General features: G+C 44.6%; 3 protein-coding genes across 24 annotated transcripts in view; all 3 read left to right on the forward strand.

Moving 5' to 3' along the window:
• PIGL (phosphatidylinositol glycan anchor biosynthesis class L) overlaps window positions 1-5,878 on the forward strand; it is a 64,421-nt gene extending 58,543 nt beyond the window's left edge. Inside the window, exons 7-10 of one of the 10 annotated variants that reach the window (XR_011730048.1) lie at window positions 1,689-1,850; window positions 2,866-2,975; window positions 3,750-3,831; window positions 5,432-5,539. Coding sequence is in view for 5 of the 10 variants with exons in the window: in XM_071764908.1 (XP_071621009.1) it covers window positions 1,689-1,850; window positions 5,188-5,352 (327 nt within the window). In the remaining 5 variants the exon portion in view is untranslated. Of the gene's footprint in view, window positions 1-1,688; window positions 1,851-2,862; window positions 2,976-3,749; window positions 3,832-4,178; window positions 4,925-5,187; window positions 5,540-5,574 lie in introns of those variants that run through there. The other 9 variants (XR_011730049.1, XR_011730051.1, XR_011730050.1 and 6 more) reach the window with 9 other exon arrangements.
• UBC (ubiquitin C) lies at window positions 5,068-8,262 on the forward strand. Its single transcript, XM_071764892.1, has 2 exons — window positions 5,068-5,913; window positions 6,567-8,262. Exon 2 carries the CDS (start codon window positions 6,573-6,575, stop codon window positions 7,944-7,946), a length of 1,374 nt encoding a protein of 457 aa, XP_071620993.1. The 5' UTR covers window positions 5,068-5,913; window positions 6,567-6,572; the 3' UTR covers window positions 7,947-8,262.
• A 2,876-nt stretch (window positions 8,263-11,138) lies between these two features.
• TRPV2 (transient receptor potential cation channel subfamily V member 2) lies at window positions 11,139-24,517 on the forward strand. 13 transcript variants are annotated; one of them, XM_071764877.1, is made up of 20 exons: window positions 11,139-11,304; window positions 11,632-11,793; window positions 13,518-13,779; window positions 14,003-14,161; window positions 14,431-14,548; window positions 15,464-15,759; window positions 16,390-16,523; window positions 16,815-16,967; window positions 17,665-17,805; window positions 18,315-18,613; window positions 19,059-19,235; window positions 19,666-19,824; window positions 19,941-20,039; window positions 20,153-20,223; window positions 20,948-21,113; window positions 21,830-21,896; window positions 21,978-22,285; window positions 22,676-22,794; window positions 23,191-23,285; window positions 23,951-24,517. In XM_071764877.1, exons 6-20 carry the CDS (start codon window positions 15,521-15,523, stop codon window positions 24,085-24,087), a joined length of 2,364 nt encoding a protein of 787 aa, XP_071620978.1. In that variant the 5' UTR covers window positions 11,139-11,304; window positions 11,632-11,793; window positions 13,518-13,779; window positions 14,003-14,161; window positions 14,431-14,548; window positions 15,464-15,520; the 3' UTR covers window positions 24,088-24,517. The 13 variants fall into 13 exon arrangements, with proteins under 13 accessions (XP_071620978.1, XP_071620982.1, XP_071620979.1 ...); XM_071764881.1 differs by having other exon boundaries at window positions 13,610-13,779; XM_071764878.1 differs by lacking the exons at window positions 11,139-11,304; window positions 11,632-11,793 and adding an exon at window positions 12,746-12,831.
• The last annotated feature ends 261 nt before the right edge of the window (window positions 24,518-24,778 follow it).

Here is a 24,778-nt window from a genome sequence, read left to right on the forward strand (position 1 = left end):
ACCAGGACCTGCATAACAATCCTGTGGCTCAGCGCTTCTCTCCTCTGATGGTGGGGAAGGGCATGTAGTTACAGTTTCCTGTTATTCCTTGGTACTGGTTACTCATTCTCATGGAACCATTTTAAAGGCACCACTTGTGACAAATCGTGGCCCTTGCCAGCGTGTTCGGGTGTAGCTCCTGATCTGAGCCACTCCCACAACTTTAATCACACAAGATTTCTTGTTACTCACCTTACATTTTGGGAGGAAAAGTCACTAAGGTGAAACTGGAGATCACAAACTGAGACTGAGCCTGTGCAGTCTGCAGCAAGGATTCATTTGCCTTTGGCAAGGGTTACATTCAGCAGCAGTTGAAGGTTTCAGCCTACATGGTCTGTACTTTTCTAAAAACAGTTACTGCACTAAACTGAAAGCCTGAATGTATTTTAGGAGCTTGTCAGTGATCACACAAATGCCCTCTCTGCTAGGAGACACATGCAGTAGCACACTCTCAAAAAGCAGTTCCAGCAAGAAAACCATCGTGACTGCACAGCCCATGTAATATCTGCACATCTGTCACTCTCTGCACCCCTCCAGGATTAATTCAGTGTATTTTAAATGAAGAAAGTGTTTTCAGAAGCTAAATTCTGTTCCCTTATGACTTTTCAGGATAAAAAACTGGAAGACAAAGCTGGAAGAACAAAATGCAGTTCTGTTTCAGAAGGCTGTAACAAAGAAATTCTTCCTTTTTCATTTGTTTCCTGTATTATTAAAAAGGACTCTTTAACTCTTTTCGACCCTCAAAACTGGGTCTCACATAAATAATCAATTCCAGTGCTTTATGGTGGTGTCTGGCTGCTGCTGAATGTCACTGGTGCTCTGCTGGCAGGCCCTACATCTCAGTGCTTACCTCACCAGGGGGTGAGAGTTTCCCAGTGCCCAAAGAGTTAACAGCTTTCACTGCTTGATGACTTCCAAACCTCATGCATCCTTTGCCAAACTTCAGTGGAAGCCAAGAGCCTGATGAGCAATGCTTTTGCTCTTAAGTTTCAGAAACAAAATGGAAGAGGGAAGAATTATTCAGAAGTGGGATGGCAAGAGGAAAAGTCCAGTAAATCACTGTTTGTTCTCTTTAGGTGTCATGTGATACCCAAAGTTCAACAGCTGATGTGTTTTAATGTTAAAGTACAAAGGTGTTTTGCTGTTCCATCTCAGCTCTGCTTGTATAACAATGACTCAGCTCTGCAGACCTGGCTTGCAGCCCACATTGATATTCTGTAGGAGCATTTTTGTTGCAAAAGCAGCTCTAAAAACAGCTTCTTGTTTGTGGGTTAAGTTGGAACAGTGGATGCTTTTCATCCAACAAGCAGGGAGGTAGATGAAGCTTAATAGCTAACACCACACTTAAAAGAATTGAGGTAGTTAACCCTGCAGAGTTTGTGCTGAGGAGAAAAATGTCAGTGCTTGGATTTTAGTGTTAGTGTTGGGGAGGAGGAAGCATTCTGGACATTCTCCTCACCATCAAGGGATCCAGGCTGGATCTGAAAACAAAGCAGAGGGAGTATCACCTCTGGGGCAGTGGGCAGAGCCTGTCCAGGATGTTCCTGACAGTATTTGTTTTTGTTCACTGTGTTAGAGAGCTTCTGTTGAAATATGTTAATAATGATTAACAGTCTTGTAGGGCTTATGTCTTCTTTCTGTTTTTCAAGGTGCTTCTTTGCTGTCCTGCTGAAAAATCCCAGAAGCCACATGCTAAATGGTATCAGACACAGCAGAGGGAACATGAACAAAGAGAGCTCCTCCACTGCAGTGCAGCTTGGATCAGATCCAGCAGACTCACAGACAGGAGGCAGGCTGAAAAGATGCAGCAAGTAATTTTTAGAATAGACCTGGTATTAATTGTATTAAAAGTATTAATTGTTGCTTTCACTCACCTAGCGTGCAGACACAAACCTGTGATTTTAGGCTGATGGTGGCTTTATAAAATGCCCTTTAGGAGTCTCCTTGCATCAGAAACTTAGTGAATTGCCTGCCACATGTTCCTCTGGGTCATTTAGACCTAGAGAGAAAGACATGCCCGAGCCTGTTCATTGTGGCAGCAGACATCTTAAAGCTGTATCCTGTGTGTCCTGCAAAGTCAGGCTATGCTTTAAACAAACAGGAGACAGATGAGTATTGTTCATTTCCCCTTTTTAATGCCAGTCTGGATATCTATTTTTCTTAATCTTCCAGCTCTTGAATTTGATAGCTTATGAAAAACTGTGTTTGTTTAAGTTATTTTTAGCACAGGATTTGAGAAACAGAATTCAGATAGTTGTCTTTTTTTGGTAATCTCATTATATTACAGTCAGTCTCACAGTACTTTGAATTGTGACTCCTTGTTTTTGTAACCCTTGAGCTTGTCAGCACAAAGACAAGCAGTGACATGCCACAGCTGTTTGTCTTGTGACTGGAACTTCAGCAATATCTAGTCCTTAATGAGAGTTAAAGGTTTGGGGTGCAAATATTTATCTCCACAAGTGTAAATAAGTAAATATAATTATCCTGTGTCATTCCTGGTGAGAGAGACCTGAGGTAGGGATGAGCAATGGTATGAGATAGGAATATACATTGTTTTTTCCCTATGGCAAGTAGCCCTATTTTTATTTGAACAAGGGAACTGCCCTGAGCTTACTACACATTCTGAAATCTCCTGACTGGCTGCCTGGCCCAAGTTTTGTAACTAAAGATAAACAGATTGCTTCATTTGACATTGCTCATGCAGAAATGGTACACTGTTGCTAGGACATAAGTGTACATACAAAAACAGACCCAGCTTGTCTTCCAGAATGTACAGATCCCTTGTAAACATTTCCTTGACCCCAGATTCTTCTCTTCTGAAAGTAGGTTGCTCTGTACTACTGTCCAATGACCTACTTTTGAAACCACTTGGAAAGAAGTGTTTCCAGCTGCAGGCCCCATGCCCTGGCAAAATCAGGAGCCACCTGTGCAGTCAGGTCAGTCACAAGATAGAGATTTATCTTTTTTCAGCTTTGCATTTATTTATATACAGTTCACAGTCAGCTGCTTGATGATTTTTATCAAGAGCTGCTGGAGGAAGAGTGGCATGTATGTTAAGTACACACATCTTGTACAACCACAACAGTTACCACACCATTTAAGAATAAACAGATTTCATTTGTCTCTATCAAAATCAAGGTAGCAAAATAATTTCTAAAGAAATTCTGAGGTGAAGCTGAAATTCAGGAAATGGAGACACAAGGTCATCACCTCCAGCTTGGGAGATTGTTCTTACACATAATGTGTGGAAATGGGGCAGAATCTGACTTTAAAAAGAAGTACATTTCAGGCTGATAATAATTATCACTGAAATAGTACAAAGAATCCATGTATATATGAAGTGTGTAACATTCAGGGCACACAGAAGAAGCCAAGAGACAGGAAAAGAGGAATTTAAGGAGCTCTCTGTATTCAGCCCACCCCCCAAAACCCAGAGGTGTGCTCTCTACAGGCACGTAGATGGATATCCCAGATTAATAGTTGGGAGAATTAAATTAATCCAATCAGTGAAGGCTGCAAAATGCTAATAGTGGCCTGTGTAGAGTGCTTTGCCAGAGGCTGTGGAGGTCAGTTCAGTTCTGCTGGGCCCTGGAGTTGTGTACACAAAGCATAACTCTTTTGTTTATCACTTTTGACAGAGGGATGAGGGAAATAATGAATCTTTTTTGCATGGAATTGATTAATTTAATCCCTGATTGTTTTCAAAATAGAGTCTGCATGGCATGTCAGCTTGTTGCTGCCTGGCTTTCTTCATTTCCCTGAAGGATGAATTTTTCAGGAGCCATTAACAAGGTATTTAAAGAGCTACTCATGGTGGACCTATTTTGTTAGGACTTTATTCTGATCTGTTGATTTGAAATGGAGCAACTGTAGCAAATTAGTCACAGAATTTAGCTACACAAGGGGGGGGGAGGCTCCTGTGTTTTCTGGTTTACACAGAAAGGAAAAAAAAGTTAGAATGTTCTTTTTCATCTAAAGGGACCTTAAAAAACAAAGACACACATCCTAAAATCCTTAATACAAGTCTGATGTGCTCAAGCACAGGCCAGTCTTCAGATTAGCCTGTGGTTAAAGTTGCAGTTTAACAGATGTGGCCTTTCACATTTGTAAATATTAGTTACTTATGGCCTTCCTCTCAGGATTCCATAATATCCTGGGCTGGGGGGACACATCCTGGAGCAGAGCCTGGGATACACAGCACAGACAGACCTTGAAGCCTTGGAGCAAACTTTAGTCCCCCTGGCACTGTGCAAACAAAAGAAGCCTGTTGGAAACACTGAGCAATGCTGGCAGCATAAAGAAGACAAATGTGATATTGCTTAAATCTGCTTTTTGTCCTAAATTTTTGTAGCTGAGTAACTTTTCCAAGGTTGGGTTTTGCCATGGAGCTGTCGCTGAACTTTCCAGTTACCATTTTCCAGTCTTCCTGTTTCAACATTGTGAATAATTGTTGTTGGGATGATTCATTTCCTTTTTACTGTAAAAACCAGGAGGTGCTACCAGCCACAAACCTTGTTAGGAGAAAGGAAAGCAGAAGGGTTTTGTTGTTGTTGGGGCATTTTGGTGTGGTTTTGTTTGTTTGGGCTATTTATTTGTTTGTTTGGCTTTTTTTAAGGGGGAGATGTGGTAGGAAATAGAAATAAGGAAATGCTGAATCCAGCCTTCCACACGTGTGCTTGGGTTCCATGAGTGGAGGATTTAACAGCAACTTCATCTGGCTTGGAACTAATAGCAGATAAAAACACAACCACAGAAAAACATTTCTGGATTTTATGCACTCCAGATATGACTTAAAATCCAAGGCGAAAGGTATAACAAAGCTTAATTAACACAGAATTTTCACATCAGTTCACAGGAGGAACTTGCCCAATAACTCGATCAGGGTTTCTTGCTCTAAAGGCAAGTAAACAGCCATTTGAATTTCAGATGTCAGCATTTCATGGCTTGTTGTGCAACCTGACATTAAATAATTAGCAGTCAGCTGAGCTGTGTTCACAGGGCTGCTCAGGAAATGGGCCGGTGACGAGGGGCACGTTCAGCCTGGCACACCAGCACTCTCCAACGACTTGCCAGACTTATAAATATCTTTGGTTTTATTTTTTCTACCTTTGCTAACTCACTTCTCCTCTCCCCCCCTTCCCCTCACAGCCCCTGTGGACCCTTCAGCCTCCGCCATCAGCGCCTCATGGTGGGGAGGGGGGGGGGTGTCTCAGAGGCGCTGGTAGCTCAGCGGGTCAACAAAAAGCGGGCATGAAGGGTACCCCTCTGACTCTGGAGCACTTTTTCCCCTATTCCCGGCCAGGTTTTTCCTAAGGATCGGATTGGGGCTTCCCCCTCCCCCTTCCCGCCCTTGCGCCGCAGCCCCTTCCCCGCCGTAATCTGCCCCCCCCAGGCCGCTTCCCCCTAGCAACAGCGCTGACCTCACCGCGCACCAATCAGCGCCGAGCAGCTCCCGAAACTTCCAGAGCTTTCCTCACCGCCCCCCTTCCGCTTCAACCAATCAGCGCTCACTCTTCTGTCTGCTGCACCAATCAGCGCTGAGCTTACCGGCTCGGCCAGCAACGGTTTCACCGGACCCCCAGATCCATCCGCTCCCTCAGAAATATCCAGATTTTTCGGGGTCTGAGCTTCCACACTAAAGATCTAAAGTGCCTTTTCCCTCCGGAAGAGATATCGGAGAGCAGAAAGGCGAGTAACATTCCCTGGATCTATCTTTTCCTTGGGACTATTTTGGGAGGAGGATGGATACGTCAGCGTAGTGGGGCGGGGCGTGTGTGACAGGAACCGTATAAATAGAGGGGGCTGCGTCACGCAGCAGTTGTCTTTGCGGAGCCACAGAGGAGAGACAGACGCGCAGCGTACAGGGCCGGAGACGTGAGTTTAGCGGGGCTGGGGCGGAGAGTTTGAGGGGGGGGGGTTGGAAGGGGAAAACCAAAGCGTTTTTCTGGGCTGAGAGGTATCGGGTGGGGGCTGAGTTCTTGTCGGGTCGGGGCTGAGTTCTTGTCGGGTGGGGTGTTTCATTGGGAATGGGGAGAGGATGGAATTGCGCAGTCCCCGCTTAGTGTGAGCCGGTTGGCTGAGAATTGAGGGGAGGAGGGGGGATTAAAGCTAAAATGGCTTTCTTAGGAGGGGAAGGTAGGCTTAGGGAGAAAATGGCGGCGGCTATGGCTGCCTAGTCCGGAAGCAGGTTGCTGAGTCACTGCCTGGGGGAGCAGCAGCACAGGTTCCTGACGCAGTTCGCCACCGTCAGGGCCCGCGGCAGCTGTGGGGGGGCTGCGGTGCAGCGTCACTGCCGCAGTGCTGGGAGGGGGGGGGGCGCGGGTTGGAACAGGGAGGTCTAGGAGTGTAACTTACTGAGACTTGGTTTTAGCTGTCAGAAGCTGTAGGAAACATCAAAAAAAAGTATAGCGAAAATCTTAGCTTATATGTATGTAGTGTGAAATAGCACCAATAGTCCCTTTTTTGTCTGAAATAATTAAATACTACGCTTTAAGTAATTAAAGCTGGATTTTTTGTATGTTTTGTAGTTCAAAATGCAGATCTTTGTGAAGACCCTGACTGGCAAGACCATAACCCTTGAGGTTGAGCCCAGTGACACCATTGAAAATGTGAAGGCCAAGATCCAGGACAAGGAAGGCATTCCCCCTGACCAGCAGAGGCTGATCTTTGCTGGCAAGCAGCTGGAAGACGGGCGCACCCTGTCTGACTACAACATCCAGAAGGAGTCAACCCTCCATCTTGTGCTGCGCCTGAGAGGTGGGATGCAGATCTTTGTGAAGACCCTAACTGGCAAGACCATCACCCTCGAGGTGGAGCCCAGTGACACCATTGAGAACGTGAAAGCCAAGATCCAGGATAAAGAAGGCATTCCCCCTGACCAGCAGAGGCTGATCTTTGCTGGCAAGCAGCTGGAAGATGGGCGCACCCTGTCTGACTACAACATCCAGAAAGAATCCACCCTCCATCTTGTCCTTCGTCTGAGGGGTGGGATGCAGATCTTTGTGAAGACCCTGACTGGGAAAACCATCACCCTCGAGGTGGAGCCCAGTGACACCATTGAGAACGTGAAGGCCAAGATCCAGGACAAGGAAGGCATTCCCCCTGACCAGCAGAGGCTGATCTTTGCTGGCAAGCAGCTGGAAGACGGGCGCACCCTGTCTGACTACAACATCCAGAAGGAATCCACCCTCCATCTTGTCCTTCGTCTCAGAGGTGGGATGCAGATCTTTGTGAAGACCTTGACTGGCAAGACCATCACCCTTGAGGTTGAGCCCAGTGACACCATTGAGAACGTGAAGGCCAAGATCCAGGATAAAGAAGGCATTCCCCCTGACCAGCAGAGGCTGATCTTTGCTGGCAAGCAGCTGGAAGACGGGCGCACCCTGTCTGACTACAACATCCAGAAAGAATCCACCCTCCATCTTGTGCTGCGCCTGAGAGGTGGGATGCAGATCTTTGTGAAGACCCTGACTGGGAAAACCATCACCCTTGAGGTTGAGCCCAGTGATACCATTGAGAACGTGAAAGCCAAGATCCAGGACAAGGAAGGCATTCCCCCTGACCAGCAGAGGCTGATCTTTGCTGGCAAGCAGCTGGAAGATGGGCGCACCCTCTCCGACTACAACATCCAGAAGGAGTCAACCCTCCATCTTGTGCTGCGCCTGAGAGGTGGGATGCAGATCTTTGTGAAGACCCTGACTGGCAAGACCATCACCCTCGAGGTTGAGCCCAGTGACACCATTGAGAACGTGAAAGCCAAGATCCAGGACAAGGAAGGCATTCCCCCTGACCAGCAGAGGCTGATCTTTGCTGGCAAGCAGCTGGAAGACGGGCGCACCCTGTCTGACTACAACATCCAGAAGGAATCCACCCTCCATCTTGTGCTGCGCCTGAGGGGTGGCTGTTAAACTACTGTGCATCTTGCTTGTCAACAAGATCACCAACAGCACTTGTGTTTGCACTGTAGTTCTTTAATGTCTTAAATTAAATGCAAAGTTAATGCAAGCCTAAGCAACTGCTGAACAGCTGTGTGTTGAAATGCTAATAAAGTTTTCTGTTGCACATCACAAGTTGTTTGTCTCAGTTCAAGCTAGTAAAGCTGGTATATTTAAGTGACATGATTACTTCAGTTTTGTTCCTTGGCAGTTTAAGCTTCTTTGCATGTATAATGAGGACCTTGTGGATTGAAACTGATCTGGATTAAAGTCTTAATTTAAGCTCTAATACTATGTTCTTTCTTCTTCCTAGTGTTAATATAAATCTTGTTTCCAGGAAGGATACTGTGTTCTGTTAAGGGCCTTAGAAAGCCACAGACCAATTTTTTTTTTTTTTTTCCTGTGACTTAGAAACTTCAAATGAGTTTAAATTACTTGTGCTAGTCCTGAGATGAGTGAACAGGTTTATTTCAGGGCACTTCTATGAAGTGACTTGAGCTTCCGTGTGGCTTGGGGGTGGGGGGGAAGCTAAATTAATAGCTTGGTATGTTTTAGGGAAAAACCTCTTACTTGATCCAGGTGACTCATACAGAAGTGGAGTTCTGTTGGCTAAAATACATAGAACGTTTTATGTGGGGAAGGAGTGCCTGCAGTGAGAATTGCTGCTGGTTCAGCAAAAAAGCTGCTGTCATTTTCCTGGTCGGTGTAAGTAAAACTATGCAACCCCTTAATGACAAGAGCTAGGGAGTTTTACCTGAAGTCAGGCTTGACTTTACTTTTCAGTGGCTTTTTTTCCGTACTGGATGGGTGTGGGGTGTGTTAAGGAAACTAAAACAGGTGTTGGGACAGGGTGGGGGGTTGGGTGGTTTACTTTAGCGGTGGGGCTTGAAAGGGGTGGGTGTGTGCGTGCGTGTGTGTGCATGCGCGTGTGCACTCTTGCACAGAAACAACCAGGTTGAAAGGATCAGGGCTGTCAGTGTCCCCATCTGTTGAGTTCTGACAGCTGCTTAGCTTCAGATGGGAGTCCTGGCCACCCATCTGCCTGTGCACAGTGTTCCTGTGCTGGTGCACTGCTTACTGATAACCCTGCACTGGGCCCCATCCTGCTTTTTTTTTGTCCACAGTTTTTGCAGTAGAGCCACTGAGCTGCCTGCAGTCCCCTAGGCAGGCTGCCCAGACTTTTCCTAGGAGATCCTCAATCCCCCCCTGGATGGGGTTCTGGGCAGCCTGCTTTGGGTGGCCCTGGTTGAGCAGGGGGGGATGGCCTTAAGAGCTTCCCTCTAACCTCAACCATCCTCTGATTCTGCTCCTGGTGGTGCCTCAGCCTGCTTTCTGCTCAGTACAGAGCAGGTACAGGGCTAAATTTTTTTTCCCCTTCTGATTTGCTCTATGGTAAAAGGAGTGGTTTTATCATTCCTGGCTGATAATTAAGGGATACTCTTGAGTTCTTTTAATAATTAAGCTCTGCTGGACGGTAGCAGTTGCACTAACTGGTCAGGTGATGGAGGCTGTGGGGAGGGGGATGCACAGCTTGCTTTAGGCCTGTTTGCTGGTTGCCTTTCTGCAGGGCTGGTTACTGAAGGACAACGATTGCAGTGGTGGTGCTCAAATCCTGTTGCTCAGGCTGACCGGGTGTTGCTGGGTGTTGCTGGGGGGGTTTGGTCAGCTCTGCAACAATTGGAACCTTGGGAAAGCGCCGGGTGGGTCTCCAGGTGGTGGTTTCCCCTGCCCTGTAGGAAGATTTCCTTAGGTGGGGCTTGTGCTGGTGCTCAGCATTTGCCTTACTAGAAGAAGAGCACAGAAGAGCACGTCTGTAAAACAAGTACCAGGAGTGAAATCCCTGCGTGCTGTAGTGTCCCAGCACTGCCTGGGTGGATGCAGAGCTGATGGGTGCTGCCTGGGGGGGGGGACACAGGGGGGCTGCTGCTGGGGTTAAGGCTACTGGTCCCCCCCCAAGCTGGAAGAGCGAACTGCAAGGGATTTCTTCATTAATAAATTGTTTTGAAATTTATCCTAAGTGATGTGATTTAGGAAAAGGTATTGAAATGACAAGGAAACGTAACATGCAAATGACAACAAGGTTTTGAAAAAGAGGTATGGAACAATATGTATGAACTCGTTAATGCAAAACATTTGGTTATTTTCTTACAATTTGATTGTACCTCAAATATCTGCTTGGAGCCAGCTAGTCATAACTAAAATGCATATTTAATAGGCTTTAGCCAGAATCTAAATGCTATTAAGATGGAATAATCCTAGTGCTCCCATACAGACAACAGATTCTGGTAACATCTTTTAATCCTTTTGCAACTTGAGCTTTGTGATTTTTTTTTTTTTTTTTTTTTTTTTTTTTTTTTTTTTTTTTTTTTTTTTTCTTCTTGTGGCTTTGATTAATTTCTAGTAAAGTGGGGGTTAAGGCAGAGGCACGTTGGGAATACCAGAGTATTTTTACAGACTTGTCTGCAGCTTGTCTCCAATGGAACATTGCTGCATCATCATTAAAAACAGCCTTATTTGGAGCTCTTTTAAGTTTAAGAGACGTTTTTAAATTAGACTATTAACTATTTTGATAAAAGGAGTAAGTAAATTAGAGTAATGCTCACAAGTGCAACTACTTTTTTGCCCATTCGGGTTTAGTTCATGGCCACTGGATGTCACTGTTTCTCCACCAAAGTGTTATTCGTTATTAGCAGGGCTTTCGTGTCGTGTTGCTATTGTCAGTGAAGCTCCTTTAGGATGTAATCCTGCAGGAAGTGATAGATAAAATAAAAAGATATCTCCATGTATCTTTCTATGGTATGAGAGCAGTGGGTGGTTCCTTCAAAGGCCCAAGCAGTCTCTAGAGAGGAGACTTCAATGACAGTGATGTAAGAGTAGTAGTTACAGAAATAGTCATGTCAATCAATTGAGTCTTCAGGGCTATCAGACAAGTTCTGTCAAGGAATTATATCGATTTTAGAGTGGGCTGGTGTCCATAGAGGGAAAAGATTCCATCTGTGTAACTGTAACAAATGAAGCAGCTTAAATCTGTCTCTTCAGGGTGGGTTTTACATAAGTTGCATGTAAAAAAAAAACAACTTGTAACACTGTAAAACATAGTTGACGTTTTCCCAAATGTGAAAGTACAACTTTTAAAAGAAAGTTTTCTCTTTTAGCTGTGTGGCCCCTGTGAGGCTTGAATGAAGCACTGGACTACCTGGTGTTCTGGAGAAAATGTTACTGGTCCAACCTTGCATGCTGTTACTGTCACCTTCCCTCCTGTGAAGATGATTTTGAGCTGCTACTGCTTAGAGTGGCTGCAGATCAATGGTGTAATTAAGTACAGACACAAGTAAGTGACTCTGATCTATTTGCAGCATACAGAAAATGGGGTACTAATCATAAGAGTATAACATTTTTTTCAGTATTTGGTAAAAATGGACACATACACGTTTTAGGAAATGTGCTTGTTTCTGTCTTTGCAGAAATACATCTTCCTCATGCCTTCTGTTTAAGCATGTTCCAGTAATTGCTTTTCCTGCCATGAACTGCTGTGCTTTGCATAAAAATAATCTAATATTATAACCATGAAAATATTTGTTAATATTATGAAATGAAAATTAATTATTTTACTTAAAGTTTCACTTAGTAGTTAAGAGTTTGACTTCTCTCTTCTCAGATTTAAAGTTTCATCAGAATGGGTCTCTCCTGTCAGGAGAAACTTAAGGCCATCAGACACATTTTCATCAGTAAAATAAGTACTGAGCCACTACAAGATTCCTTCTTATTCTCCCAGATAAAGCCTCAAAAGGCAAGAGGCATCTTGCTGTTGAAAATTCAGGTGGGCACATAGGTGAAATAAAATTGCTGCCCTTATTCTCCCTCCAGCTGCTTTGAATGATTTCCTCCTAACAGCTGTCAGCATTTTACATTTTGGTGTCAAGATGCTTGTTAAGCACCATACCCAGCTCAGCTGGCTGGTGCACAACAGTGACATAATCCCATCCCTGACCTCAGAATGCTGCCATTGCCAAGTGCACATTTGGGCAGATCTTGTATTTTTTTCTGCCTTGTTTCTCCCTTCTCTAAAATGGAAGCAGAAGTGTTTCCCCCAGTGCAGGCTCTGAAGGCAAACGTGGATGTGTGTGCATGGCAGAGTTTCTGTGTTCCCCCAGCATCTCCATGTTTCTGTTTTGCTGTGGTGACCTCTCAGCTGGCAGCAATTCCTTTCCCAGCAAGCTGCACATTCTCCTTCCTCTGTGTAAGCTATTAAAACCAGATGCACAGAAAGAACTCTGTTATGATGCACTTTTGTGGGCTGATTTCATTCCTTGGCTGGAAGGGTGGGTGGACTCCCATGAAAGCTGAGGGGAAAGCCCAAGAGGATATAAATCCATAAGCTGGAGCTAAGCTCCTGGGCCTGAATCTGTATCTGTTGGTACCACAGTAAATTAAGTGTAACATACTTAAACTCTGCATCATACTTAAACTAAATCTCTGCAGGGCTGGAATGAGGGGCAGGGGAGAGAAGATCTAGTTTTGCATTTACCTGTGTATGTTAGTTCTTTATAGACTTTTCTGTGGTTTCTAATAAATCATTAAGCCTAGAAAGAATAAGTAGCTTTGTGTTGTTCCTGTATCAGCTTAATTTTGAAACAGGATTCTGAGGAATAAGCTTGTGATCTCATGCAAAACCATGAAAGAGGAAAAGGCACCCTGCCATTTTGTGGGTGTATTTATAGAAAGGTCATCTTGCAGCTTGCATCTGACTCAAACTGGAGCCATCTGGGAATATTTCTATGGATGACAACCAGGAAGCCTCACTTCATGCTGCTGTCCTGTCAGATGAGGGTTGCTGTATGCTTTCTTTTGGTTCATGGTAAGTTTGGAAGAAGAAAGGCACAGCCAGAGTTTAGTATGTTGGGATGTGATGCCTCTGCTTAGTGTTTTTGGATCAATGGCTGGGGTATTGGTTTGTGAGCACGGTGTTAACTACAATCAGTTGTAGGGATGGTCAGCTCCCACAACCTCCAAGCCTCTCCCAGACTTACATTCCTGGAACTGGAGCTGCTTTGTGCAGTCTTCTGTGCTCCTGATGACCAAGTGACACTGCACTTTGTAGGGTTAGTTTGTTGCCTCAGGCAGTTTGTGCTGCCTTGCAACTGGGTGTGTGAAGTGTGAGGAGAACCCACTTCCCTGGGACAGTCGATCTCGGGTGTTTCAGTGAGTACTTGCTGCTCCTGGGGCTGACTGAGAGAACCCTGTGACAAACCTCACAACTAAACCATGGGCTCCAGCACTCAGGGTCCAGTCAGCTGCCTCCCTCGGGATGTGAGTGGGTTGGTGCTGAAAGCCACGAGATGTCAACTCTGTATGTGCAGGCAGGGGTTAAGCATTATGAATTTTTAAGTCAGCCAGCTTTTCCATATAAGAGCACTTCACTCATTGGCTCTCTCTTTTTCTGAGAAATCTATCTAGTCATTTCCTGTGCAACCCCTTCTTCACTTTGCAGAAAGCTATACAGTTGAGTAAGTAACAGTAATCCATATTTATTCCTTCTCACAGGCAGCCTGGATTTCCTCATGGACCACCACCAGCTCAGGGTTCAACACTGAGCTGCTAACAGAGTGCTAATATGAGCATGGTCTTCTCTGCAGGAGAAGAGGACACCCGCCCATGGATGTAAATAATGTGGGGTCTGCTTTCATGCTCATTAACGCTTGTTGGGGTTTGACTTGGTTTCTGCTGAGAGATTATTTACCCTCTGGAGGATCTGTTGGGACTCCTTGTCACATCAGTTCTTGGGTGGAGCTTGCAGCAACTTGGGGTAAGTGCCATGCTCTTCCTCTTTTGACAGCAGGGCTTTTTTTGTGCTGCGCTACTCAAAATGGCTTGGGGAAGTCACAGAAAGAAACAACTCAGCTCTTGAGTAGAGAAGGGAAAGTTGAGCTGGCAAGCAGAACGTGTGCTCTGTGTTCCCTAGGGATGTACAAAGTGCATGTACGTGTTATAGGGTCCTTTTTTTTAAGACCCTTTTGCTTTTAATGCAGACAGTCTGTGTGTACAAGACTGACGATAAATAATTCAAGCGCTGTGGAGGGATGGAAACTGCAGCTGAGAAATGATTTTGGGGAGAGGAAGAGAGAAAAGAATAAGCAAACTGTTACGGAAGTGCAAATAAACCATCTAAAGGATCAGCAGATGTACCAGTAAGTGTTTTGAGGGAGGAAGTCGGTCTGAAATGGGTTTATAGGGTGGATGCTTGTGCCTGCAGAGGAATGTTTGTTGTTAGAGTACAGACTAAACTGAATGGCTGAGTTACCATAATGGTTTGTCTTGAAATCAGCCCTTGGATTTCTTGCTGTGAGCTGCATAAAAAGTGCTTTGTGGCTTTTTTCTTCCTAGAACTATATTTCTCCACATACTCATCTAAGCCAGAATGCTTATAATGTGTCAATTTACCTCTTTACTGGTATAGGCTATGAAGGGTGGCTGTAGTCCCGGGGAGGGAGATTTCTCTTCAGAGAAAACCTGTTAACCATTTGGAGGGAGTACATGAGAAGAAGACGAAGTTCTTTCAGAACACTCTATTTCAGGTTGGTAGTCATGGATTTTTTCTTGCTGCCTCACAAACTGTGCATGAATCTGCAGTCATATGCTGAGTACATAGCTTGCATTGGGCGTGGGTCTGGGAGGTATCCAGATATATATGCAGAGAGGTCTCAAAAGAATAAAAATGGATTACATGGCATATTAGATGAGAAGTGGGCTAGCTGAGTGCTCTGATGAATACTGATGCTCTCTGTGCAGCAGATCTGCTTTTTGCTCTTGGATCAGAGCTCTGCTGTGTACAAGCATCCGCATGGCATCTCTGGGGTGTGTGTTTGCCTGTGCTGTGGAGCTGGAAGTTCAAAGCCTGTGCTCACACTGATGGCCAACAGCTCCAGACATTGAGGAGAGCCTGCTAATTTTGCCCCAGGATGAAATGCAAGAATCCATGAGAGGCACATAATTTGTGCATGTGTTTTCCCTGTAGAAATAGTGAAATGGTTACCAGCAGAACGTGAGCAAACTTATCACTGTTCCAAAGCAGCCCTATAGTTAATCTTATCATTTTGGCCACTTGGTGACTAGCTCATGCTGGTCTCACAGAGACAAGGACAATGATCACTGTCCACTTTCTTTGCCTTTTATGTAAGGAACCTGTGCTGCTGCCAACAGGTGAGGTCATCTCACAAAGGGGGTTCGTATGTTCTGCAGACATTGTTGCCTGTATTTCAAGTATTGCTTTTCAATTTTTCCTCACCCTGGTACCCTTTTCAAGGCCTTGATTCTTCATTCAGTTCTTTATCCCTCTCTTCAGTCTTTCTGAATCTGTCTTGCAAGGAGCCCATCCATAGTCATCTATAGGAACACTGGACCTGGAAACATGCTTTCCTCTATGCCTGTGCTGCACTGTACACATTCTAGGTTTGTGAAAAAATTGTGTTAATTCTGTCTCTCCCTTGCAGGTTTAGTCTCCCAGTGCAGAACATCTTTGGTGATCTGTAAGGCTGTTTCTAATAGAAATGGATAACTCTACAAACGGGCAGCCAGGCCCGGGTCAGAGGAACAGGTTGATAGGATTGCTAGAAACAGATGACAGTATCCCAGAGGATAAACCTACATCTAGTAAAAAGGAAGAACGACCAGGACATGGCAAGAAAGGAGAGCTACGGCCCTTGGAGACACCTTACCAGAAGGAGAGCAGTAACTTCCCTCCCAGAGTCAAGATTAATCTGAATTATAGGCCAGGACTCGTCAGCAAGTGAGTAACCTGGATATTGGTAAGGGTGGGATCCCTGCTGATCTGTACTGATCCTCCTGGTAGGGGCCTACAGACTTTACTATGGTCTAAACTAAAAGTGACAATATAGAAATATTACAGGAATGTGGTGGGAGGTAATTAAAGGCAATTAAAGGGACGTGTTAGCCCTTCTGCACTTGGACAGCTTGTGTATGGTGTGGTGGTGTGTCTGGTGGGTATCTCTGAACTAGCACCACATAAGTTGGGTGTTAGACCAGCTCAGCACGAAGCCCTGTACAACTGAGCTGTTCTTGCCAGGGAGGGATGTAAACCTGTTTGCAGGGTGCTTCAAACCATGTGATGGGACCGATTCTGGTCCTGCAGCTATCTTGGGCTTCTCTGTCTTCGTGTTCTGCAGTCCAGGGTTCCAGGGATCTGGGATGAATTCCAGCTGATGGAAAGAGCAGCCACTTAAGAGACTTTTGGGAAATAACTGTCTCTATTTTTCCCTTGACTCAAAAATAAATTACTTGGTATTTTCTAACAAACTTTTCTGCCCCCTTCCTTTCTTACATCATCCCCCTAGAACTTATTGTGCACTCTTGTCCTTTGCTCTCCAGAACTTCTTAATGCTTTGTGTTTCTTCCCTAGCCAAAAGGACCCCAATCGCTTTGACAGGGACAGACTCTTCAGAGCAGTCTCCAGGGGCAGCCCTGAGGCACTGGATGGTTTACTGGAATACTTGAGGAGGACTTCCAAATTTCTCACCAATTCTGAATACACAGGTAGAGTCCTGCCTGCTACTCCATGACCAGGGTGAGCAATGCTTGGTAATGCAGGAGGGGAACCTGCTCATGGTACATGGCTTTCTCCAGCCCTCTCACCATTCTTTTATTTTCATAATGCCCATTTGAGAATGGAGAATGCCATTGATTATATCCTAGGGCCTCTGCCTGTACTGCAGACTAAAAATATTGATAAAGAATTACTATATTTGGTCCTACAGTGACAGCTCTGAATCAAGCAATAGGCGTGTGCAAAGTGCACCCCATTCAATACTTTTTTTTTTCTACTAGATGCAAAGACTGGGAAGACCTGCTTAATGAAAGCCCTGTTCAACTTAAAAAATGGAAAGAATGACACAATCCCACTTTTGCTGGAAATAGACCAAAAGACACAGAATCCCAGGCCACTTGTCAATGTGACATGCTCTGATTGTTACTATGGAGGTAAGGTTTCTGTTCTGATGCTGGTGTCAAAGCAGCCTCCCCACTAGACAAGTGAGGTGTGCAGATACAAGGAAAAAGAGGGGAAGTGGAACTTCTGCAGCACTGCAGTTCCAGAGTTCTGGTGTAGCTACAGTAACAGCCTGTTCATCTTTTAGTTCAGATTCTGGTCTGTGTCCTCTTCAGCCCTGAATTAATATGCTTCACTTCTGCAGCTTTTTCCTCAATCTATAAACCAGAGATGATAGACATTTAATAACCCAGGAATACAAGAGGATTTGCTTTGGAAAGCTTAAAAAACATATCTAAAAGTGAAAAAGAAATAGTAAATCACTACCAAAGAATGAGTTGTGCTGGTTGGGTTATCCTTTTAATAGCAGACATGCAGCATAGTCGTGGGTGTTAATAGTTGGTTTTGTCCTCCCGTAGCTGCTCAGGATCTTAGTGCCTGGCAGGGGTAATCTCCTGGTTTTGTGTTGAATTCCAGATTGGTTTGGGGCTTGTTTTCTGAGTCAGTGTTTTCAATGTGCTTTTCCAATGAACACTGTTGGAAGTCCTCAGTTGGCACCCACCTCCCCCAGGCCTGAGCCTGCAGGATACACAGAACATAACAGCAGTTGCTAGAATCCTTTGCTGAAGAGTCCTGTGGCTGTTCCCTCTGGCACTGGCACCCAGTGGTGGTTTTTCCCTGTTTCCTTAGGCCAGACAGCACTCCATATTGCCATAGAGAAAAGGAGCCTAGACCTGGTGAAACTGCTTGTAGAGAATGGAGCTGATGTCCATGCCAGAGCCCATGGTGAATTTTTCAGGAAGAAGAAAGAAGGAGTTTACTTTTATTTTGGTGAGTATGGGGAACTTGGTTTTTTCCTTTGGGTTTTTTTTTAATTGCCTCACTGAATGCCATGCTGCTAATTCTAGTTGGGTTTGCTCCTCTATGGGTGGGTTGCCATCTCCACTGAACTGTAATCAAGCTCTTGACTTACTTGAATGGCAGGATCCTTTCCCAAACTGAGGTGTCCAAAGAGCATTTGTTTTAATTTTGGTTTTATGAATTTAAGCCCCATCTGAGGGGCTTCAGACAGAGAGAAATACTTGATTAATTTAGCCAAATTAGGGGTCTGGACAAGTGTTTCAGCTGCCCCCAGAAATTAGAAGGTTTTTGATGTTTTTTTTTTTTTTTTTTTTACTGCAAAACACTTTCTGAATCTAGAGAAATTGAGAAAGGACTTGTCCAGTGTTCCAGTGCTAATTATAGGCTAAACATATTTTCCTAGAATTGCTTTCTTACTTTTTCTTGGTTTTTTCCACCGCTTTCTGTTTCTCCTCCAAATACTTTTCTCATCTCTTCAGGTGAACTTCCCCTCTCCTTGGCTGCTTGTACCAACCAGCTTCAGGTAGTGGATTATCTCCTAAATAATCCCCACCAGAAAGCCAGGCTTCAGGAGCAGGATACACAGGGCAACACCGTTCTCCATGCCCTGGTGATGATTGCAGATGACACTGAGGAGAACACCAAGTTTGTGAGCACCACCTATGTTGAGATCTTGAAGGCAGGTGTGAAGCTTGACCCAACGTGCAAACTGGAGGAGATAGTGAATTATGATGGATTAAATCCTCTGCAGCTTGCTGCCAAGACAGGCAAAGTGGAGGTAAAGACTACTTGAGGGAATCCCTGGGCTTGCTGGGAAACAAGGAAGCCTGCAGCATACATCCTCAGTGTAGCAGTGGGGTTTGTAGGAGCATCCTGCACCCAACCCATAGTAATGCTGCTGACAGTGACAGTGCCACAGGAGACCATGAAGGAGGCCTCCTCCAGGTGTGGGTTAGTGTCCTACAGAGCCTCAGCTGGCTGTTGCTGTTCTGTGTCTCAGACAACACAGCTGGTCTGGACCAAAATTGGTTCTACTTGGGGAAGAGCTTTGATGGAAGGTGTAGTTAAAGTGCCTACTTTGGGCCAGATAGTGTTTGGCTAAATCAAGGTGTCTAATTCAGAAAGGCAGGTATCTTGTATTTGAAGGTGAGCTGGGTGTGCTTGTATCATTCTACACCTTCATTCCATGCACACTTTTCTGATATGCTCCTCTTTCTCTCCAGATCTTCAAGCACATCATCCAAAGAGAGATCAAAGACCCAGTGTACAGACACTTGTCACGCAAGTTCACTGAATGGACCTATGGACCTATCCATGTGTCTCTCTATGATCTGTCCTCTTTAGACAGCTTTGAGGAGAACTCAGTGCTGGAGATCCTGGCATACAGCAGTGACACACCAGTGAGTGCTTTCACTGAAAGTCAAACACAGCAACACTTCTTCTGCCTTCCTGTAGTGCTGCTGTATAATTACGCAAATTATTTTGTGTTAATGTGATCTTCCACAATGGTTTTTGTAGAAAAAGAGAGAATGATGGAAATATTTATGTTTTGTAGTCTGCTTGGTATGCCTCTGAACATCTATAAGATGAGAGAAACTTTTGATCCTGTGGTTGTCTAAGCTTGAGTGTGTCCAAATACCTTGATGAAGCCAAGCAGAAGTAACTTCTTATGAGATGGTTGATTTCTTTCTTACTGAAAAGCCTGACTGAATAAATCTTTTAGGATACCCTAATTGGATCTCTGAACTCCAACCCTAAAAAAGACAATCCTCTGGTGAATTTGCATTGCTGCTGAACACGGGTTCATTTTTGTTGTTTGTTTTTCCATAGAATCGGTACAAGATGGTGGTTTTGGAGCCACTGAATAAACTGCTTCAGCAAAAATGGGAAACATTTGCTTCCAAGAGATTCTACTTCAGTTTTGTCTCATACTTGTCATTCATGATCATCTTCACAGCCATTGCATACTACCAGCCCTCACGGGTTAAGGTAAGCCCAATCAGCTTTTATCTGAAAAGGCCTGAACTGAGTTTTAAAAGGTGCAGGGTGATTATCACTCCCTCTGCTTGTCTTCAGTGATTTTAGTTTGTTTTTTTTTTATCTAGCAACCTTCATTTCCAGTGGAGTTCACAGCTGGAGGCTTCCTGTGGGTGTCTGGACTGATCATTATCTTGCTAGGAGGCATTTATCTAATTTTTGCTCAGGTACGGGAACCTCTCCCCTAGCTGCATTATAGGAAATTAAAAAAAGGAAAGCATCTCCCTGGTGTGCCTGCCCTGCTGGTGTGATCAATGGTGACCATTGATTTTTTTTGCAGAGTCTGTACTTGCGGAGGAGACGCCAGTCCCTGAAGACAATGTGTTCTGACAGCTGCATTGAGATCTTGATGTATGTCTCTTGAGGGGTTTTGTACAGTGAAAGCACGAGTGAAATTGATTCTCTGCTGTGTGCAGCTAAGTTGCCCTAACATTACTAGAGAGATGGTGAGCAGGAAAGATTGATTCTCTGCCACTGCCTACCTCTTGCCATCCCTTCCCTGCTTGTTTCTCCTGCCTGCTGCCACTTCTCATAACCCTTTGTTGCAATGGGCTTTGCTGGGGAGGGTCTGTCCTTGTTTTTGTAGCTGAGCACGGTGAAGGTCAGACCGTGAATTATTTTAAAGTCAAGAACATGCACTTAATTGGAAGAAGAGCTCAAGTTTTTAATCATACAGTCACTCTAGCTCAGATCTGGTCGAAAGAAAAATAACCTCTCAGTTTCCTGAGGAGACTTGTGTATAGGTGTGTGTGTGTGTGTGTGCACGTGGTCATAAGTGTTAAAATTCTTTTCCATTTTATATCAGTTATGTGAGTTACATCAAGCAGGAGTTTTCCATACTGTGAGTTACATCAAGTGTTTCCACTTAAAGATTAAACAATTCATAACAAAACTGCAGTGATTTGTGGGTCTGGTTACAACAGGATTTGCTTATATAAACTCCATGTCTGATTAACTACCACTTTATGTGCTCCGTGTAACCTTGTGAAACGCGCTCGCTTTTCCTTGCAAAAGAGAACAAATCAGCAAAATGGGCCTTTTTGTTGAGGTCACTGTCACTCACTCTCCTCTCCAGCTTCATCCAGGCTTTCTCATTGCTGTTGTCAGCAGTCCTGTATGGTGCAAGTTCAGAAAACTACGTGGTAGTGATGGTGTTCTCCCTGCTGCTGGGCTGGGTGAACACGCTCTATTACACCCGGGGCTTTCAGCGCACCGGGATCTACAGCGTCATGATACAGAAGGTCAGTGCCTGGAAACACTTGGTAGGGAAAGCTCCTGGGTGTGAGGAAGGTGTGAGGAGGCTTCCAGTTACTATTCTTCTCTCAGGATCATGACAGCTGTAAATGGAACTGTTGTACTGACACTGCAGAAGGCAGTTAGATCAGTGTCTTCAAGGAAGTACAATTGTGGCAAACGTCTTGTTTGCCATCCTTGAATATAACAAATTCAATTTGAATTGAGAGCAGTTGACACCTGTTTGTCCTAAAGTGACTCAAAACCAATGCAAGCTCTCTGGAATTGTTATGCTTGGTCTGAGGAGTGTTTGGAGATCCATAAAGGAGTCTGACACTGGGAAAGCAAGACAAAGCAGGTGAAATGAGGTGCCAGGGAAGGATTCTGATCACAACTTGTGTGAAACCCAGTGGAGACAGAAAAGAAAGAGACATGTTGAAACAATTTGGAAACAGCCCTGCTGAGGAATTGACATATTTGTGTTTCAGAGAATCTTACAGAAATATAATGATGAAGCTCATGTAGTACTCTAAGCTAGTGATGATTGTTCACTGAGGAAGTAGTTTAATGTGTATTAGCAGTTTCTTGAACTGAATATAGCATTTTCCAACTTGCTTTTTAGTTTTATTATTTGGGGTTGGTTTGTAATGTGTGAGAACAGAAGATCATCCTGGTGGTTTCACGTGATAGAAAGAATGGCACTTCCTTCTGATTTGTGTTTCAGACTATCCTGAGAGATCTGCTGCGTTTCCTCTTGGTTTATTTGATCTTCCTCTTTGGCTTCACTGCAGGTGAGGACTTACTCGTTATGTTACAGGTTGGGCTGCAAGAAGTAAATTTTTCTGAGGATTCAAATTCTGTTTCTCTCACAGCTCTGGTTACGCTGATGGGAGATGCTCCTCTGGTCTCTCACAACAAGTCTCTTGCTCAGATGGAGAGCACTGGGAACCACGCTATGTATGGTGGGCTGCTTAGTGTCTCCCTGGAGCTCTTCAAGATCACTATTGGGATGGGTGACCTGGACTTCCAGGAACATGCCAGATTCAGATACCTTGTCATGCTTCTGCTGCTTCTCTTTGTGATCCTCACGTACATTCTTTTGTTCAACATGCTGATTGCACTCATGGGTGAGACTGTCACAGCTGTTTCTGGTGACAGCGCCCAAGTCTGGAAGCTGCAGGTGAGACATGGGGCTGCTCAGCAGTTGTGTCATGGCCCAAACTCCTACTTCTGTCCCACAACACCAGAGATGACAGTGCCTGTCTTTGTCACAAGTCTCAGCTATAAACTTCTTTGACATCTGTTTGGTACTCTGGGGGAAAATCCTAACAAGTTTTAGGTGTGTTTAAAACCCCTGCTGTTTGCATGGTTTCCAGCCAGCCCAGATCCATGAACATTAATCCCTTGAGAGAGTAACTGACTGGTACTATTAAGCTGAGGAGCACTTTGGGATCAGTTCTGAAGTGATTTTCTAAGTCAAAGTAGTTGCAGATTGGGGAAGATTTAATCAAAAAGAAGGGCTGGGTTCTCTAGGGTCTGTTTTCTCTCTGATGTGGGCTTCTTCTTTCAGAGGGCTATTGCCATTCTAGAAATAGAGAAGTCCTGGCTCTGGCGCCAAGGTGGGAAGAGGAGATCTGGCTGCTTCGTGTCAGTGGGCCTCAATAAGAAAGATGAGAGATGGTGTTTCAGGTAAGACAGATGTACCATTACCCCTTACCCTCAGCCTAGGGATGGGTTCCCACAGTTCAGAAGCCAGAGGCCCCAAACCACCACAGGGGTTTTCAGCACTGGCTCAGTGGAGTGACTCAACCCCATCTTCCTGGTGCATGTGGGTGGGTTGGTGGCTGCAATGTGCATGCAGCATGCAAGGGAAGAAGATATTTGCCTTGTGGAGGTGAAGCTTAGACTACAGAAGATCTTTATGCACAACAAAATGTACAAAACCCAACTCTGCAGGGTGTTTTTGCTACAGGCAGACCAGCAGGATTGTGTTGGCAGGATGAGTTGGGAAGCTGCAAGATGCTGAGATATGGACTGAAATGCTGTGCTTGGTGCATCAGTATCTGTTGCATTTTGTCTCTCCAGAGTAGAGGAAATTAAATGGACAAATTGGGCAAAGGATGGGGGAGTTCTTAAGGAAGACCCTGGAAACACCAGTGATTCAGAAATAAATCCAGAAGGTAAACAAAATCATGAAGAAAGGTCTTCAGTATCCTGTTAGCTTTCTGCTCAGCAACTACTCTTTGCATGTTATGTTGGTAACAGAAATTTTAGGCTTGCTTGTGAAATTGCTTCCATGCAGCACCCCTCAATAGTAGCAGCATCACTTGTGAATTGAGAAAATAAAGAATTAGAGTAGGTGTGGAGCTGGGAGTAATGGGAATGGAGGAGACACCATTCCTACTTACCTCTGGTAGAAATGGGCAGGAGACACTGCTGAGAAAAGCAGGGGCTGGTCTTCCCTTTGAGTCAATATCCCAAATGTTTGGGGCTTTTTCTAGGAAATACAAAATTTAGGCCCACTCATGCTGTAAGATAATTACCTCTGCCTCCCTGTTACACCTGGGAAGCAGCTCTGTGTGGAAAATGGAGAGCTCTTACTTCTCTAGAAATATTTTGTCCAGCCTGGCAGAGCTTGAGCAGAAGCTCCACTGGTTTCAAACACAGCCCCCTGCTCTTCCAGTATAGAATCTTCCTTGATGCCAATTTTCTAGGAGTGGGAAGACTGCATCACTTCCAATGCTACCTGTTGTATGTTGGGTTGTCTCTGAACCTACACTCTTCTAAAAACTGTACCCCTTTGTCAGCTTCCTGCTGACAAGGGCTGCTGTTTTTGTGTCTCCAGCTGTAGAGACAAGATCCTGGAAACAGACACCACAGAAACAACTGAGATCAACTGTTCCAGAGGAGCAGTCACTGTTACAGCCCCAGCTCTCAGCAACTGAGATGATGCCTCTAGAGGGACAAACCAGAAATCTTTAGCAGGTTTTTCTGGATTGCAACTTTGCTTCTAACTTCAAAGGAATAGTTCTTCCTATAGTGGCTGGAGGACTCGAAGGCATTATCAGTACTAAAGTGCATTTCATTGAAGACTGTGGTTCAGCCTGTGGCTTAAAGTATTTTTCTGCACTTTAATCATTAATTTCCTCTGAAGAAAGTATTTTTACTCAACTTTTTCTGCCTGCCACTTTCTTATTACTATGCCTAAAGGTACAAGAGCAAGACCATAGGGGCAGTGGGGAGTGGTCTGGGGGAAGGCAGTGTTTTCTGAGCTGTGTACAAATAATGCTGTTTGCCATAGAGAAGCAAAAGATGGAGTGACTTATCTCCCAATGGGTCTTCCATTATTCTTCTGTCACAAGAGACTGCCCTGAAGTACTTGGGAATAAAGAGAGTTGTAGAGGCATAAAAAGTTAAGGATGGAGTTGTCTTCTGTGAAACATTGTCAGTGTTAGTCACAAGTGAACAACTACTCAGTCATCAAGAGGTCATCAAGATCCTTACTGAGTCTTTGTGTCAGTGCCTGCAGTGCTTGGTGTTCAGCCCACATCCAGATTCCCATTTTACAGTATTACAATGAAATCATTTGCACAATGTGCACAGTCACTTAAGAGCACAAAAGAGATGTGGATTTCCTGGAGCCGTAACCTCAGGTGGTGAATTTCTGAAACAT

The sequence above is a fragment of the Heliangelus exortis genome, chromosome 21 (genome assembly GCF_036169615.1).
Source record: "Heliangelus exortis chromosome 21, bHelExo1.hap1, whole genome shotgun sequence".
Lineage (NCBI taxonomy): Eukaryota > Metazoa > Chordata > Aves > Apodiformes > Trochilidae > Heliangelus > Heliangelus exortis.